Here is a 17,335-nt window from a genome sequence, read left to right as displayed (position 1 = left end):
TCACCAGTATCTTGGCCAGGCAGCTTACAAAATACGTTGCTCACAGCCACTACCTGAAGCTACACTTTTTTCTTTGAAGAAGACTCAAGAAATACCCATTTTGTCAGCATCACCCTTATGTTTTGGAGGGTGATCTATTTTTTTTAAATTGAGATAAACACTGTATTAGTTTTAGGTGTACAACATAATGGTTTGACATTTGTATATATTGCAAAATGATCACCATAGTAAGGTTAGTTGACATCCATCACCACAAGTTTTCTTGTGATGAGAACTTTTAAGGTCTACTGTCTTAGCAACTTTGAAGTATACAATACAGTATTGTTAACTATAGTCACCAAGCTGTACTTTACACTCCTAGTACTCATTGCCCTTATAACTGAAAGTTTGTACCCTTTGACCCAGATCTTCCCATTTCCTTCAGCCCCCAGCCCCTGGCAACCACCATGACACTCTGTTTCTATGAGTTGAGTTTTTTAGATTCCACATAAAAGTGAGATCATTGTGTATTTGTCTTTCATCGTCTGACTTATTTCTCTGGACATCATGCCCTCAGGATCCATCCATGTTGTCACAAATGGCAGGATTTCCTTCTTTTTTATGGCTGAATAACATTCCATTGTATGTATGTGTGAGTGTGAGTGTGTGTGTGTGTGTGTGTGTGTGTTATCACGTTTTATTTATACATTCATCCATCGATTGACACTTAGGTTGTTTCCATGTCTTGGCTATTGTAAATAATGCTTCAGTGAACATGGCGGTGCAAGTATCTTTTCAAGGTGGTGATTTTGTGGAATCACGAAGTGGAATTGCTAGATCATGCAGTAGTTCTGTTTTTTTAGAATTTTTTTTTAAATTTTTTTTTGATGTGGACCATTTTTAGTCTTTATTGAATTGTTACAATATTGCTTCTGTTTTATGTTTTGGTTTTTTGGCCACGAGGCCTGTGTGATCTTAGCTCCCTGACCAGGGATTGAACCTGCACCCCCTGCATTGGAAGGTGAAGTCTTAAATCACTAGGCTGCCGGGAAGTCCCTGGTAGTTCTATTTTTAATTTTTTGAGGAACCTCCATATTTTCCATAGTGATTGGAAATTTACATCCCCACCAACAGTGCACAAGGGTTCCCTTTTCTCTACATCCTAACCAACACTTGTTATCTATTGTCTTTTTGAGGATAGCCATTCTAACAGGTGTGAGGTGATAGCTAATTGTGGTTTTGGTTTGCATTTCCCTGAAGATAGTGATGTTGAGCCACTTTTCATGTACTTGTTGGCCATTTGAATGTCTTTGGGGAAAGGTCCATTCAGAGCCTCTGCCCATTTTATAATTAGATTGTTTCTTTTTTTTTTTCCTATTGAGTTGCTTGAGTTTTTTAATATATTTTAGATAGTAACCATTTATCAGATAAATGATTTACAAATACTTTCTCCCATTTCGTGGGTTGCCTTTTTATTTTGTTGATGGCTTACTTTGCTGTACAGAAGATTTTTTCATGTAGTTCCACTTGTTTATTTTGCTTTTGTTGCTTTTGCTTTTGGTCAAATCCAAAAAATCATGTCAAGACCCATGTCAAGGAGCTTACCATCTATTTTTTTTTTAGGAGTTTTAGGTTTCAGGTCTTTTTTTTAAGAATTTATTATTTATTTATTTATTGGCTGCTTTTGGGTCTTCCTTGCTGCATGTGGGCTTTTCTCTAGTTGCGCCAAGTGGGGGCTACTCTTTGTTGTTGTGTGCGGGCTTCTCACTGCGGTGGCTTCTCGTTGCGGAGCATGGGCTGTAGGCGCAGGGGCTTCAGTAGTTGTGGCCCACGGGCTCTAGAGCGCAGGCTTAGTAGTTGTGGCGCACGGGCTTAGTTGCTCCGCAGCATGTGGGATCTTCCCGGACCAGGGCTCGAACCCGTGTCCCCTGCATTGGTAGTCAGATTCTTGACCACTGAACCACCAGGGAAGCCCCTAGGTTTCAGGTCTTATATTTAAGACTTTAATCCTTTATGAGTTGATTTTTGTGTATTGTGTGAGATAGTGGTTCGGTTTCCTTCTTTTTTGTGTGTGAAATTTATTTTATTTTTTATACAGCAGGTTCTTATTAGTTACCTATTTTATACATATTAGTGTATATATGTCAATCCCAATCTCCCAATTCATCCCACCACCATCTACTGCTTTCCCCCCTTGGTGTCCATACATTTGTTCTCTACATCTCTGTCTTTATTTCTGCCTTGCAGACTGGTTCATCTGTAGAAAAATGGTACAGATGAACTGGTTTGATTCTTTGGCGTGTAGCTGTCCAGTTTTTCCAACACCATTTATTAATGAGACTCTTCTTTCCCTATTGTATAGTCCTGGCTCCTTTGTCATAAATTAATTGATCATGTGTGTGGGTTTATTTCTGGGCTGTCTGTTCTATTCCACTCATCTATGTGTCTTTCTTTGTGCCGATACCATACTGTTTTGATTACTATAATATAGTTTGCAATCAGGAAGCATGTGAGTTTCTGTTGTGGATTTTTGGTTTGCAGTTACCATCCATGAGGTTTTGATATAGCAGTACATATGTATATAAACAAGATAGTTTTGAGTTGCTGGTCTCTTAATCTCAAATACATTTCCAATGTCCTGCATTTCTACTCTCCTCACAGTTGATGGTTTTGATATTTGTGTGTGGATGATTTCCTAACTTTACTGTATGTTTGCCTTTACCAGTGAGCTTTACCCATTCATAATTTTCTTGTTTTTAGTTTTGGGCTTTTCTTTTTCGCCTAGACAAGTTCCTTTAGCATTTGTTGTAAAGCTGGTTTGGTGATGCTGAATTCCCTTAACTTTTGCTTGTCTGTAAACATTTTTGATTTCTCTGTCAAATCCGAACGAGAGCCTTGCTGGGTAGAGTATTCTGTTTTGTTTTCTTTTTTTTAATATTTTATTATTTTGGTTTTTTTGTTTTGTTTTTCACACACACACACACACACACACACACAGTATTTTATTTTTACAAGAGATAAATAGACTGACACCAAGCATTGTAAATGGATGACCACAACAAAAGCAACAATGATTGCAATTACCAAACACGAAACACACTCACACTATGTCATAATATTGACATTCACTCCAGTTATCCTCCACTGTAATAGCTCCTTTACTTTGCAGTGAAAATTGATTTGTATATTTTTTGCCTCTGAGTCCTTGTGGGATTTTTTTTTTTTATTCAAACAGAAGGTCACAAAAATTATAATCATCCTCATCAGTTCACTCAGTCCCATGTAATTAATTTTTTTTCATCTTGATCTTTTGTTAGCACTTTATGAGTTCATCAGTTTTCCATTAGAGTTCTGAAAATGCTTATTCATTCAGTTCAGCAGTATAGTCAGTTACCAGAAACCTGTACTTGTCTTTTCCATGAATTCCTTGAAGATGAAACCCTTTTATAGGAACATATTTGCAAAAGCATCAGAGTACACCCAGAACTGTCTGTAAATGACAGAAGACTTAAAAATGACCACGGTTAAAGATTTGATGAAAGTTCATAATAATGCAATTGACAAGGAAATTTAGTTATTTCTGAGATATACATTTTAAAGTAATAACTAGAATTATGACTTATAATACCAGAACATACAAGATTTTTAGAAATTTCATGTAATGTCTGAAACATTTATATTAACATATTTCCATAAAAATAACCCAAAGAAAGTTTAGTTGTTTTGTTTGTTTTTTTATACTGCAGTTTCTTATTAGTCATCGATTTTATACACATCAGTGTACACATGTCAAACCCAATCGCCCAATTCAGCACACCACCGTCCCCACCCCACCATGGTTTTCCCCCCTTGGTGTCCGCATGTCTGTTCTCTACATCTATGTCTCAACTTCTGCCCTGAAAACTGGCTCATCCGTACCACTTTTCTAGGTTTCCACATACATGCGTTAATATACGATATTTGTTTTTCTCTTTCTGACTTACTTAACTCTGTATGACACTCGCCAGATCCGTCCACGTCTCAACAAATGACTCAGTTTCATTCCTGTTTCTAGCTGAGTAATATTCCATTGTATATATGTACCACAACTTCTTTATCCATTTGTCTGTCAATGGACATTTAGGTTGCTTCCATGACCTGGCTATTGTAAATAGTGCTGCAGTGAACATTGGAGTGCATGTGTCTTTCTGGATTATGGTTTGCTCTGGGTATATGCCCAGTAGTGGGATTGCTGGATCATATGGTAATTCTATTTTTAGTTTTTTAAGGAACCTCCATACTGTTCTCCATAGTGGCTGTATCAATTTACATTCCCACCAACAGTGCAAGAGGGTTCCATTTTCTCTGCACCCTCTCCAGCATTTGTTGTTTGTAGATTTTCTGATGATGCCCATTCTAACTGGTGTGAGGTGATACCTCATTGTAGGCTTGATTTGCATTTCTCTAATAATTAGTGATGTTGAGCAGCTTTTCATGTGCTTCTTGGCCACCTGTATGTCTTCTTTGGAAAAATGTCTATTTAGGTCTTCTGCCCATTTTTGGATTGGATTGTTTGTTTTTTTGATATTGAGCTGCATGAGCTGTTTATATATTTTGGAGATGAATCCTTTGTCCATTGATTTGTTTGCAAATATTTTCTCCCATTCTGAGGGTTGTCTTTTTGTCTTGTTTATGGTTTCCTTTGCTTTGCAAAAGCTTTGAAGTTTCATTAGGTCCCATTTGTTTATTTTTGTTTTTATTTCCATTACTCTAGGAGGTGGATCAAAAAATATCTTGCTGTGATTTATGTCAAAGAGTGTTCTTCCTATGTTTTCCTCTAAGAGTTTTATAGCGTCTGGTCTTACATTTAGGTCTCGAATCCATTTTGATTTTATTTTTGTGTATGGTGTTAGGGAGTGTTCTAATTTCATTCTTTTACATGTAGCTGTCCAGTTTTCCCAGCACCACTTACTGAAGAGACTGTCTTTTCTCCATTGTATATCTTTGCCTCCTTTGTCATAGATTAGTTGACCATAGGTGCGTGGGTTTATCTCTGGGCTTTCTATCTTGTTCCATTGAGCTATGTTTCTGTTTTTGTGCCAGTACCATATTGTCTTGATTACTGTAGCTTTGTAGTATAGTCTGAAATCAGGGAGTCTGATTCCTCCAGCTCCGTTTTTTTCCCTCAAGACTGCTTTGGCTATTTGGGGTCTTTTGTGTCTCCATACAGATTTTAAGATGATTTTTTTCTAGTTCCATAAAAAAATGCCATTGGTAATTTGATAGGGATTGCACTGAATCTGTAGATTGCTTTGGGTAGTATAGTCATTTTCACAATATTGATTCTTCCAATTCAAGGACATGGTATATCTCTCCATCTGTTGGTAACATCTTTAATTTCTTTCATCAGTGTTTTATAGTTTTCTGCATACAGGTCTTTTGTCTCCCTAGGTAGGTTTATTCCTAGGTGTTTTATTCTTTTTGTTGCAGTGGTGAATGGGAGTGTTTCCATAATTTCTCTTTCAGATTTTTCATCATTAGTGTATAGGAATGCAAGAGATTTCTGTGCATTAATTTTGTATCCTGCAACTTTACCAGATTCATTGATTAGCTCTAGTAGTTTTCTGGTGGCATCTTTAGGATTCTCTATGTATAGTATCATATCATCTGCAAACAGTGACAGTTTTACTTCTTCTTTTCCAATTTGTATTCCTTTTATGTCTTTTTCTTTTCTGACTGCCATGGCTAGGACTTCCAAAACTATGTTGAATAATAGTGGTGAGAGTGGACATCCTTGTCTTGTTCCTGATCTTCGAGGAAATGCTTTCAGTTTTTCACCATTGAGAATGATGTTTGTTGTGGATTTGTTGTATATGGCCTTTATTATGTTGAGGTAAGTTCCCTCTATGCCCACTTTCTGGAGAGTTTTTATCATAAATGAGTGTTGAATTTTGTCAAAAGCTTTTTCTGCATCTGTTGAGATGATCATATGGTTTTTATTCTTCAGTTAGTTAATATGGTGTATCACATTGATTGATTTGCGTATATTGAAGAATCCTTGCATCGCTGGGATAAATCCCACTTGATCGTGGTGTATGATTGTTTTAATGTGTTGTTGGATTCTGTTTGCTAGTATTTTGTTGAGGATTTTTGCACCTATATTCACCAGTGATATTGGTCTGTAATTTTCTTTTTTTGTAGTATCTTTGTCTGGTTTTGGTATCATGGTGATGTTGGCCTCATAGAATGAGTTTGGGAGTGTTCCTTCTTCTGCGATTTTTTGGAAGAGTTTGAGAAGGATGGGTGTTAGGTCTTCTCTGAATGTTTGATAGAATTCACCGAAGCCATCTGGTCCTGGACTTTTGTTTGTTGGAAGGTTTTAAATCACAGTGTCAATTTCATTACTTGTGATTGGTTTGTTCATATTTTCTATTTCTTCCTGGTTCAGTCTTGGAAGCTTATACCTTTCTAAGAATTTGTTCATTTCTTCCAGGTTGTCCATTTTATTGGCATAGAGTTGCTTGTAGTAGTCTCTTAGGATGCTTTGTATTTCTGCGGTGTCTGTTGTAACTTCTCCTTTTTCACTTTCCTTTTTTGCCTAGAGAAGTTCCTTTAGCATCTGTTGTAACGCTGGTTTGGTGATGCTGAATTCCCTTAACTTTTGCTTGTCTGTAAAGCTTTTTGATTTCTCTGTCAAATCCGAACAAAAGCCTTGCTGGGTAGAGTATTCTTGGATGTAGGTTTTTCCTTTCATCATTTTAAATACATTGTACCACTTCCTTCTGTCCTGCAGAGTTTCTGCCGAAAAATCAGCTGATAACCTTATGGGGATTCCCTTGTATGTTATTTGTTGCTTTTCTCTTACTGCTCTTCATGTTTTCTCTTTGTCTTTAATTTTTGTCAGTTTGTTTAATATGTGTCTCAGCCTGTTCCTCCTTGGATTTATCCTGTATGGGGCTCTTTGCGCTTCCTGGACTTGAGTGTTTCCCTTCCCATGTTAGGGAAATTTTCAGTTACTATCTCTTCAAATATTTTCTCAGGTCCTTTCTCTCTTCTCTTTCTGGGACCCCTATAACGTGAATGTTGGTGCCTTTAATGTTGTTCCAGAAGTCTCTTAGACTGTCCTCGTTTCTTTTGTTTTTTCTTTGTCCTGTTCTGCAGCAGTGATTTCCACCAATCTGTCTTCCAGCTCACTTATTCATTCTTTTGCACCATTTATTCTGCTACTGATTCCTTCTAGTGTATTTTTCATTTCAGTTATTGTATTGTTCATCTCTGTTCTTTTTTTTTTTCTTTTTTTTGCGGTACACGGGCCTCTCACTGTTGTGGCCTCTCCCGTTGTGGAGCACAGGCTCCGGACGCACAGCTTCAGTGGCCATGGCTCATGGGCCCAGCCGCTCTGCGGCATGTGGGATCTTCCCAGATCAGGGCACAAACCCGTGTCCCCTCCATCGGCAGGTGGATTCTCAACCACTGTGCCACCAGGGAAGCCCCATCTCTGTTCTTTAAATCTTCTAACTCTTTGTTTAACATTTCTTGTATCTTCTTAGTCTGTGTCTCCATTGTTTTTCCGAGATCTTGGATCATCTTTACTATCATTGTTCTGAATTATTTTTCAGGCAGATTGCCTATATCCACTTCAATTAGTTGTTCTTCTGGGGTTTTATCTTGTTCCATCGTCTGGAACATATTTCTCTGCCATCTCATTTTTTTTCTAACCTTTCTGGGTTTGTGGACTCTGTTCTGCAGGCTGCAGGATTGTAGTTCTTCTTGCTTTTGATGTCTGCCTTCCGGTGGGTGAGGTTGGTCCAGGAGCTTGTGCAGGCTTCCTTGTGGGAGGGACTCGTGTCTGCCCACTGGTGAGTGGAGCTGGGTCTTGTCCTTCTGGTGGACAGTGCCATGTCAAGTGGCATGTCTAGAAGTGGCTCTGGGCTCAAGACAACTTTAGGCAGCCTGTCTGCTGATGGGTCAGGCTGTGTTCCCACCCTGTTGGTTGTTTGGCCTGAGGCATCCCAGCACTGGAGTCTGCAGGCTGTTGGTGGGGCCAGGTCTCGGTGCCAAAATGGTGACCTCCAGGAGAGCTCACACTGAGGAGTATTTCCTAGGGGCCTCCGCCACCAGTGACGTTGCCCCTGTATTGGGCCACAGCCAACCCCCACCTCCCCAGGAGTCCCTCTAAGATCCGCAGGTGGGTCTGGTCCAGGCTTCTGTGGACTCACTGCTTTACCCTGGGTCCCAGTGCACATGAAACCTTGTGTGCACCCTCTAAGAGTGGAGTCTCTGTTTCCCCCAGTCCTGTGGAGTCCCGCACTCAAGCCTCACTGACCCTCAAAGCCAAATGCTCTGAAGTCTCCTACTCCCAATTCCAGACCCTCAGGCTGGGGAGCCTCATGTGGGGCTCAGAACTCTTAATTCCTGTGGGAGAACCTCTGTGATATAATTATTTTTCAGTTTGTGGGTCACCCACTTGGCAGGTATGGGATTTGATTATATAACAGAAGCGCTCCTCCTACTGTCTTGTTGTGGCGTCTTCTTTGTTTTTCGGTGCAGAATATCTTTTTTGGTAGGTTCAAGTCTTTTTTTTGTCGACTTGAACAAAAAACATGGTTATTCGGCAGTTAGTTGTGTTTTTGGTGTTTTTGTAAGAGAAGGTGAGCTCAAGTCCTTCTACTCCGCCATCTTGTCTCCCATCACCTCTACAAGAATTGTTAAAATGACTTTAAGTGGAAAGGAAAAAGGCACAACTAGAAACGTGAAAATTACAAAAGGAAAAATGTCATTAGTAAAGGTAAATATACAGTAAAGGTAGTAAATCAACTGCATGCCAAGCTAGTAGGAAGGGTAAAAGACAAAAGTAGTGAAATCGTCTATATCCACAATAAGTAAAGAGATATACAAAATAAAAAGATGTAAAATATGATGTCAAAAACAGTAGTCGTGGGCATGGGGGGAGTAAAAATGCAGGGTTGTTAAAATGTGTTTGAAATGAAGAGATCAGCAACTTAAAACAATCACATATATACATATGTGTGTGTGTGTGTATGTATATATATATGTATTGCTATATATGAGTCATGGTAACTACAAACCAGAAATCTATAATAGAATCAAGAAGAAGATGTAACAATTTTAAACATATGTGCACCCATCATAGGAGCACGTAAGTACATAGCAGATATTAAGAGACATAAAGGGAGAAATCGATAGTAACACAATAATAGTTTGGGACTTTAACACACCACTTATATCGGTGGACAGATCATACAGACAGAGAATGAATAAGGAAACAGTGGCTTTAAATGACACATTATACCAGATAGAACTATTAGATACATATAAAACATTCCATCCAAAAGCAGCAGAATACACATTCTTTTCAAGTGCACATGGACCATTTTTCAGGGTAGATCACATGCTAGGCCACAAAAAAAGTCTCAGTAAATTTAAGAAAATTGAAGTTATATCAACCATCTTTTCCAACCACAATAGTATGAGACTAGAAATTACAAGGAAAAAACTGCAAAAAACAAATACTTGGAGGCTAAAACATATACTGTTGAACAACCAGTAGGTCACTGAAGAAATCAAAGAAGAAAGTAAAAAATACTGGAGACAAATGAAAACAGAAACACAAAGATCCAGAATCTATGGGATGCAGGAAAAGCAGTTTTTTTTGTTGTTTTATTTATTATTATTTTTTTTGTGGTACGCGGGCCTCTCACTGTTGTGGCCTCTCCCGTTGTGGAGCACAGGCTCCAGACACGCAGGCTCAGTGGCCATGGCTCACGGGCCTAGCCGCTCTGCGGCATGTGGGATCTTCCCAGACCGGGGCACGAACCCATGTCCCCTGCATCAGCAGGCGGACTCTCAACCACTGCGCCACCAGGGAAGCCCAGGAAAAGCAGTTTTAAGAGGGCATTTTATGCGATACAGGCCAGCCTCAGGAAACAAGAAAATTCTCAAATAACCTAACCTTACACTTAAAGGAACTAGAAAAAGAAGACCAAACAAAAACCCAAACTTAGCAGAAGGAAAGAAATTATAAAGATCAGAGCAGAAATAAATGAAATAGACTCATAAAAAAAATAGAAAATATCAGTGAAACTGAGAGCTAGTTCTTTGGTAAGATAAAATTGATAAACCTTTAACCAGACTCATAAAAACAAAAAGAGAGGGCCCAAATCAATAAAATCAGAAATGAAAAAGAGGTTAGGACCAACACCACAGAAATAGAAAGGATTATAAAATACTATTATGAATAACTATATGCCAATAAAATGGAAAACCTAGAAGAAATGGACAAATTCCTAGAAATGTACAATCTCCCAAGACTGAACCAGTAAGAAATAGGAAACATGAACAGACCAATTACCAGTAATGAAATTGAATAGTTTTTAAAACTCCCAACAAACAAAAGTCCAGGACCAGATGTCTTCACACGTAAATTCTACCAAACATTTAGAGAAGTGTTAACACGTGTCCTTCTCAAACTATTCCAAAAAGTTGCAGAGGAAGGAATGCTTCTGAACTCATTCTATGAGGCCAGCATCACCCTGATGCCAAAACAAGACAAAGATATCACACAGAAAAGAAAATTGCAGGCCAATATCATTGAACATAGATACAAAAGTCCTCAACAAAATATTAGCAAACTGAATTTAACAGTACAATAAAAAGATCATACACCATGATCAATTGGGATTAATTCCAAGGATGCAAGAATGGTTCAGTGTTGGCAAATGAATCAGTGTGATACACCACATTAATGAATTGTAGAATAAAAATCATATGATCATCTGAACTGATGCAAAAATGTTTTGACAAGACACATAGATCAATGGAACAGAATAGATAGTTCAGAAATAAAGCAAGAACTTATGGTCAATTAATCTAGAACAAAGGAGGCAAGAATATACAATGGGGAAAAGCTAGTCTTTTTAATCAGTGGTGCTTAGAAAACTGGACAGCTACATTTAAAAGCATGAAATTAGAACATTTTCTCATACCATATGCAAAAATAAACTCAAAATGGAACAAAGACCTACATGTAAGACTGGAAAGTATAAAACTACTGGAAGAAAACATAGGCAGAACACTCTTTGACATAAATCGTAGCAATATTTTTTTGAACCTGTCTCGTAAGGCAAAGGAAACAAAAGTAAAAATAAGCAAATAGGACCTAATTAAACTGAAAAGCTTTTGCACAACAAAGGAATCCATTTGCAAAACAAAAACACAACTTACTGAATGGGTGAAAATATTTGCAAATGATGCAACCAACAAGGGGTTACTTAATATCCAAAATATATAAACACCTTATACAACTCAATACCAAAAAAAGAACCTGGTTAGAAAATGGGCAGAAGACCTGAACAGATATTTTTCCTAAGAAGACATGTAGATGGGCAACAGGGACATGAAAAGATGCTCATCATTGCTAATGATCAGAGAAATGCCAATCAAAGCCACAGTGAGATATCACCTCACACCTGTCAGAATGCTGTCATCAAAAAGACCACAAATAACAAGTGTTGGTGAGGATGTGGAGGAAAGGGAATCATTATACACTGTTGGTGGGAATGTAAATTGGTGCAGCCACTGTGGAAAACAGTATGGACATTCCTCATAAAACTAAAAATGGGACTACCACATGATCCAGCAATTCCACTCTTGGGTATATATCCAAAGACATAAAAATGCTTTAAGGTAGGCATTATTAACTCCCATGTAATAGATGAAGAAACTGAGTCTTGGAGAGGTTAAGTCTCTCAGCTGGTAAATAGCTTAGCTGGAATTTGAACCAGACTTAACCTTGGCTTACTTTTAACTTTTAACTTACTTTTACTTTTAACCACATTGCACTTCCTTCAAGTGAAAAATCTATGATTTAACACTTTTCCCTGTAAATTTTTATTTGGCTATTTATAAATAATTTATGTATCTATGAAACTTTTTAATGACTTTGTGGGAAAATGTATAAGGAAGTTATAGGATTTTGAAATGTTTTGGAAGTATGAATGAGTTAAATTTATCCTATTTCTGTCATGTGTATATGTATAAAATTACACAACTTTAGGGCTGTACAGGAACTTTGGGAACCAGTTATAGTGTTTGACCAACCTTATTTTACATGTGAGAAGACTGAGACCCAAAAGAGGTTAAGTGGTTGTCTGCAGCTTTGTATTTTCATTTCTCTGGTCTCTGCTACTAACTCCTTTGTGACATTAGGCAAATCCTTAAATGATCCTGGTCTCAGTTTCTTTGTGTGTAAAATAAGAGGTTTGGACGAACCCCCCAAAAATCTTTCCATTTTAAAAATCTGTTTTTGTCATTGTTTCACTTACCTTTTCAAGTATTCTTTGGGTGAAATTCTTTTATAAGGTGTTAATGAGGCAGGTAGTGGATTCAGGCGTAAAAGCATGGTACAGAGGTTCTGATTATAAGACATGGGAGTGAGAATCTGCTGGCTTTTTGGCTTTTAGATTTTCCTAATAATTGATTTCTTGTTTGGCTTCTTCAGGACATCATATCACTTATTGGCTCCCATAATCTAAACTTGTCTGTTTACCTCATATTTGTCTGTGTTTCCTCTTTAAGCAATATACTCAATTATTTTAATAAAGTGATACATGTTTACTGTAAAAAAATCAGGAAGTACTCATGAGCACAGGGGTAGAAAATAAGTCATTCATAATCCCAGCATCCAAAGATAACTTTTAATAATTTGAGAGACATTTTTAAAAACAAAAAGCACAGCTGTGACATCATACAGCACCTCTTGTTATAAACTGCGCCCTCAGCCCCACCCTGGGCAATGTACTGTGGACACTTGCACTGTCTGACCTATTCTCATAGTTTAATTTGGAGAGAATCATGTTCTATATTTATAACACAATTATAGCATTATACAAATGGTTTCTGTTTTTCCTGTGGTGATTTCTATAAAGAGGATTTTTTTTTAAAGGTTAGAGCTATAAATTTTAAATGTTCCTGAGCAGATCCACCATTTGACTACTTGACCTATTCCTCAGAAGAACAGCTTTTGTCATCACCCCCAGGTGGACTGCTGTTCTTGCGTCTCGGTCATCATGCCTTGCTCATATAAACCAAACAAAAGCGCCCCACGAGCAGCATGATTGGGCCACTCCCATAGCTTTTGCTCCAGCCTGAGGCACTCTTAAAACTGTGATCAGAACAGTTCTCCCTAATGCAAATTCTGTTTCTTAATAATCTATGTCTGTAGGGAAGTGCTCCACTGGGTGGGTGTACTTGATTTTTACAAAGAAGAAACAGAAAATGCTGTTGGCATGCAGTGCCTTACTAAAAGAGAAATGCTGTTGGCATGCAGTGCCTTACTAAAAGAGAAATGCTGTTGGCATGCAGTGCCTTACTAAAAGAGAAAAGTAACCACTGGCTAATTTCTTAACGTTTATAAGCCTCAGTATTCTGTCTGTAAATTGAGAATTATAATAGTATCCTCTGCCAAGGGTCACTTGAAGATTAAATGAGATAAGGCATTTGAAGTGCTTAAAACTGTGCCTGGCATCAGAATATGCATTCAGTATTGTTCGTAAAAAAAATTTGTCTCATATTGATTTTAAATGAACTTTAATAACTTTATTCTTATGCAGAAGACTTAACCAATGGCTCATATGATGATATCCTAAATGCTGAACAACTTCAGAAACTCCTTTACCTGCTTGAGTCTACTGAGGATCCTGTCATTATCGAAAGAGCTTTGGTCACTCTGGGTAACAATGCAGCCTTTTCAGTCAACCAAGTGAGTACCCTAGTCTCTGCAAACACATTCCTCCTATTCTCACACACCAGCACCAATTGTGACCGTGATAAGTTACTTAACCTCTCAGAGCCTCGATTTTTTCATCTATATAGTATGGCTGTGGATACCTACAGAATAACGTTTGTTTACTTCTGAAAAGCACAGCCTAATAGTAATACGAGTAGTAATAGGATTCTAGATCAAGATCCTTATGAAGTTGGTCACTGGCATCACATTTGTAATAAGTGTATCTAATCAACACTTAGCATTGCGTGGCCTTTTTAATTATTTAAAGTTCAGCAGTGCTGCAGTAGAGCAACAAAAGCATCTGACATTTAAGTACATGTTTTACATTGTACACAGGGCTTATGAGGATGGTTCTGATGCAGGTGCTCCCTAGACCACACGCTGACAACCACGGACCAATGTAAATGGCCTCTGCTTCCTCCCCCCACTACCCATGGAGAAAAGTAAAACAGTTTCTGTCATTATTTTCAGCTAATGCCCTTTCTTAACATTGTCATGCATGCACAGTTTTGAATTTATACTTCATTTTAGTCCGTATTTATCCATCATGTCAAGGTTTACTCTAAAGCTCTAGCGATTTATAGGGAGATACAAGGAATATTTGTCTGTTACTCACATTTCAGTTGTAAATGACAGAACCCAACTTAAATTATTTCAAACCAAAAAGGGAAAATATTGAGCTCAGTTAACTTGGACATCCAAGGGTATCATTGGTTTCAGGCACAAGTGTGAATATAGTTCAGGGTTACAGAAAAAATTATCAGACCTTCTCTTTCTCTGTCTTTTGGCTGCTTATCCCTGCTTCTTTTTGTGTTTTGATCTCTGTCTCTCTGGCCACAAAGAGGTTTTCTTCACAGGGATGGAAAGAAAGCCACTGGCCTCTCAAGCCTTCATCATTGTAGCTTATGATCTGAAAGGTGGAGCTGCTCTGCTAGGATAAGTGCCAACCCTTTGGATTGATTGTTGGGCCAAAGCACCCTGGACCATGATTACCAAGGCCTGGCTCACATGTGCATCCTGCAGCCAAAAGCAACAGGGATGGGTGTGAACACAATTGACCAGCAGTCCCACCAGGGACTATATAGGATAGAGGAGGTGTTGTGTCTGCCCCAATAGAAAGAGGGGTGCCAGGCGGACGGAAACAGCAGATGGTGACTAGCTTATTAGCATGCCTGTATTGGGGTTATTTCCGATGCCATAGTTTTATATTCCTCTGAAACAAACTGTAGTCAGAGTGAGGGGGTCAGAAGCCACTGGTGAACAAGTACTTTCTTCAGTATGGGAGTTGGTGTCCCTCGTCATCAATTATAATGCCTTCATCTGCTTTAACAGTACAGTTTTTTTTGTTTTTTTTTTAAAAAGGGCTGTTTTCTAGTAACCACACGTTCTTTGAAAGAACCTGGAATTGCAGAGGGAAAACTTCTTTATCTCTTTTTCTGATAGAATGGCATGTTTTGGCCTGACAGGAGTCATTTTCAGCTTATTTTTCTTGTGAGGAATGAAAGTTTATGTCTCTTTCAACGTTGGGACAAAGGCACATAGTATTTAGTGTTGCAGTTGATTGTGAGAAATCTCCAGATTACTTTTCCTCTGAAAATTTGGGCACCATTTCCAAACTGTGTGGAACTTTAATACTTCAAGATGTTAATAAGTTTTCTTCCTCTCCCCCAACTGAAAAATGATCTTCTTTATGGATAAAGTTTATAGAAGTACTATATTCAATACTCCCCTCTCGGAGATTCCAATGCACACGAACACAGGATTGCGTCAAAATAAAGAGACGTGTTTAGTCTTGTTATACCCAGAGTTTCTCAAAGTTACTTATCCATGAAAGCTCCCTTTTTTTTAATGGAGCATCTACTAAAATCTTGAGGGATTAGTGTTCCAAAGTATTCATCTTAGCAAAACAATACTGTAGTGTTCTAAATCTTAATGCATTTCCAGATTGGCCTGTAATAGAGATATAACTTATTTCAAAGTAAAATAATTTTGTTTGTAAATTGCTTTGAGATCATTATAGTAGCTCTTGTAGTAGATATAAATCTTCATTGTATATCTCCATGCTATAGTTTAAATATTACATATATTAATAATTTATTTTCAATTGGTTTTTTTACCTATAAAATTATGGGTAGTAAACTTTTTTAAAAAATAGGAATTAGAGGTTGTATATGGGAACAGTATTTCCAAAGAGTCATTAGTTTTTATTTGTATTTGTAGATGCAAAGAATATAATGAAGGGGGGTGCATTTTGAAGTCATGGTCCTGTTTTTTCCTTCTTAGGTCACGATTCGTGAATTGGGTGGTATTCCAATCATTGGAAGCAAAATCAATAATCCCAACCAGAGTATTAAAGAGAAAGCTTTAAATGCACTGAATAACCTGAGTGTGAATGTTGAAAATCAAATAAAGATAAAGGTGAGTTATCTGAAATCACAAAAGGTAAGGATTTCTGTAAATGAAAGAGAAAAATAACAAAAAGGTAAGTAATGAAATTTTAGTAGGCCATACTTTATAACTTTATAGCCAAGAATTATTTTTATTTTTTTCCAGCTTTATTGAGATATAATTGACATAAATATTGTATAAGTTTAAGGTATACGACATGATGATTTGATACACATATATATTGCAAAATGATGACTGCTACTGTATAGCACTGGCAAACACTTCCATCACCTCATAATTACCTGTGCATGCATGTGTGTGTGTGGTGAGAACATTTGAGACCTACTCTCTTAGCAACGTGCAAGTATACAATATAGTATTGTTAACTATAGTCACCTTGCCGTACATTTGACTCCACAACTTATTCACCTGATAACTTTGTCTGCTTTGATCATATCTCCCCATTTCCTTCACCTGAACATTCTCCTCTCTGTTTCTGTGAGTTTGGCTTTTTCAGATCCCACATGTAAATAAGATCATTCATTGTTTGTCTTCTCTGTCAGACTTATTTCACTTAACGTAATGCCCTCAAGGTCCGTCCATTTTTCACAAATAGCAGGATTTCCTTTTTTATAGTGAATAGTATTCCATTGTATATACACACATTTCCTTTATCCATTTGTCCATTGATTGACACTTAGGTTATTTCTATGTCTTGGCTATTGTGACTAACACTGCAGTGAACATGGGGGTGCAGATGTCGCTTTGAGATAGTGATTTTGTTTTCTTTGGATATATACCCAGAAGTGGGATTACTGGATCATATGGTAGTTCTGTTTTTAATTTTTTGAAGAATATCCATACTGGTTTCCATAGTGGCTGCACCAACCACCAACAGTACACAAGGGTTCCTTTTTCTCCACATCCTTGCCAGCACTTGTTACTTCTTGTCTTTTTGATAACCACTCTACTAGGTGTGAGGTGGTATCTCACGGTGGTTTTGATTTGCATTTCCCTGATGATTAGTGACGTTGAACATCTTTTCGTGAACCTATTGACCATTTGTATGTGTTTGGAAACATGTCTGTTCAGGCCCTCTGCTCATTTTTATGGAGACTAAGTCAGAGGAAGGAGGGACCTGAACCAGCCAATAAGAAGTGCAGTGGACTTCTGAATTGGGGG

The 17,335-nt window shown here is 37.8% G+C and overlaps 1 protein-coding gene across 1 annotated transcript in view; it reads left to right on the top strand.

Moving 5' to 3' along the window:
* The window catches only part of ARMC10 (armadillo repeat containing 10), a 29,509-nt gene that overhangs the window by 1,978 nt on the left and 10,196 nt on the right, over positions 1-17,335 (top strand). Inside the window, exons 2-3 of the mRNA XM_067746025.1 lie at positions 13,590-13,738; positions 16,049-16,183. Coding sequence (XP_067602126.1) covers positions 13,590-13,738; positions 16,049-16,183 — 284 coding nt within the window. The remainder of the gene's footprint in view (positions 1-13,589; positions 13,739-16,048; positions 16,184-17,335) is intronic.

The sequence above is a fragment of the Pseudorca crassidens genome, chromosome 8 (genome assembly GCF_039906515.1).
Source record: "Pseudorca crassidens isolate mPseCra1 chromosome 8, mPseCra1.hap1, whole genome shotgun sequence".
Classification (NCBI taxonomy): Eukaryota; Metazoa; Chordata; class Mammalia; order Artiodactyla; family Delphinidae; genus Pseudorca; species Pseudorca crassidens.
The sequence above is the reverse complement of the archived record's forward strand: the minus strand, read 5'-3'. Positions and strand labels throughout refer to the sequence as shown.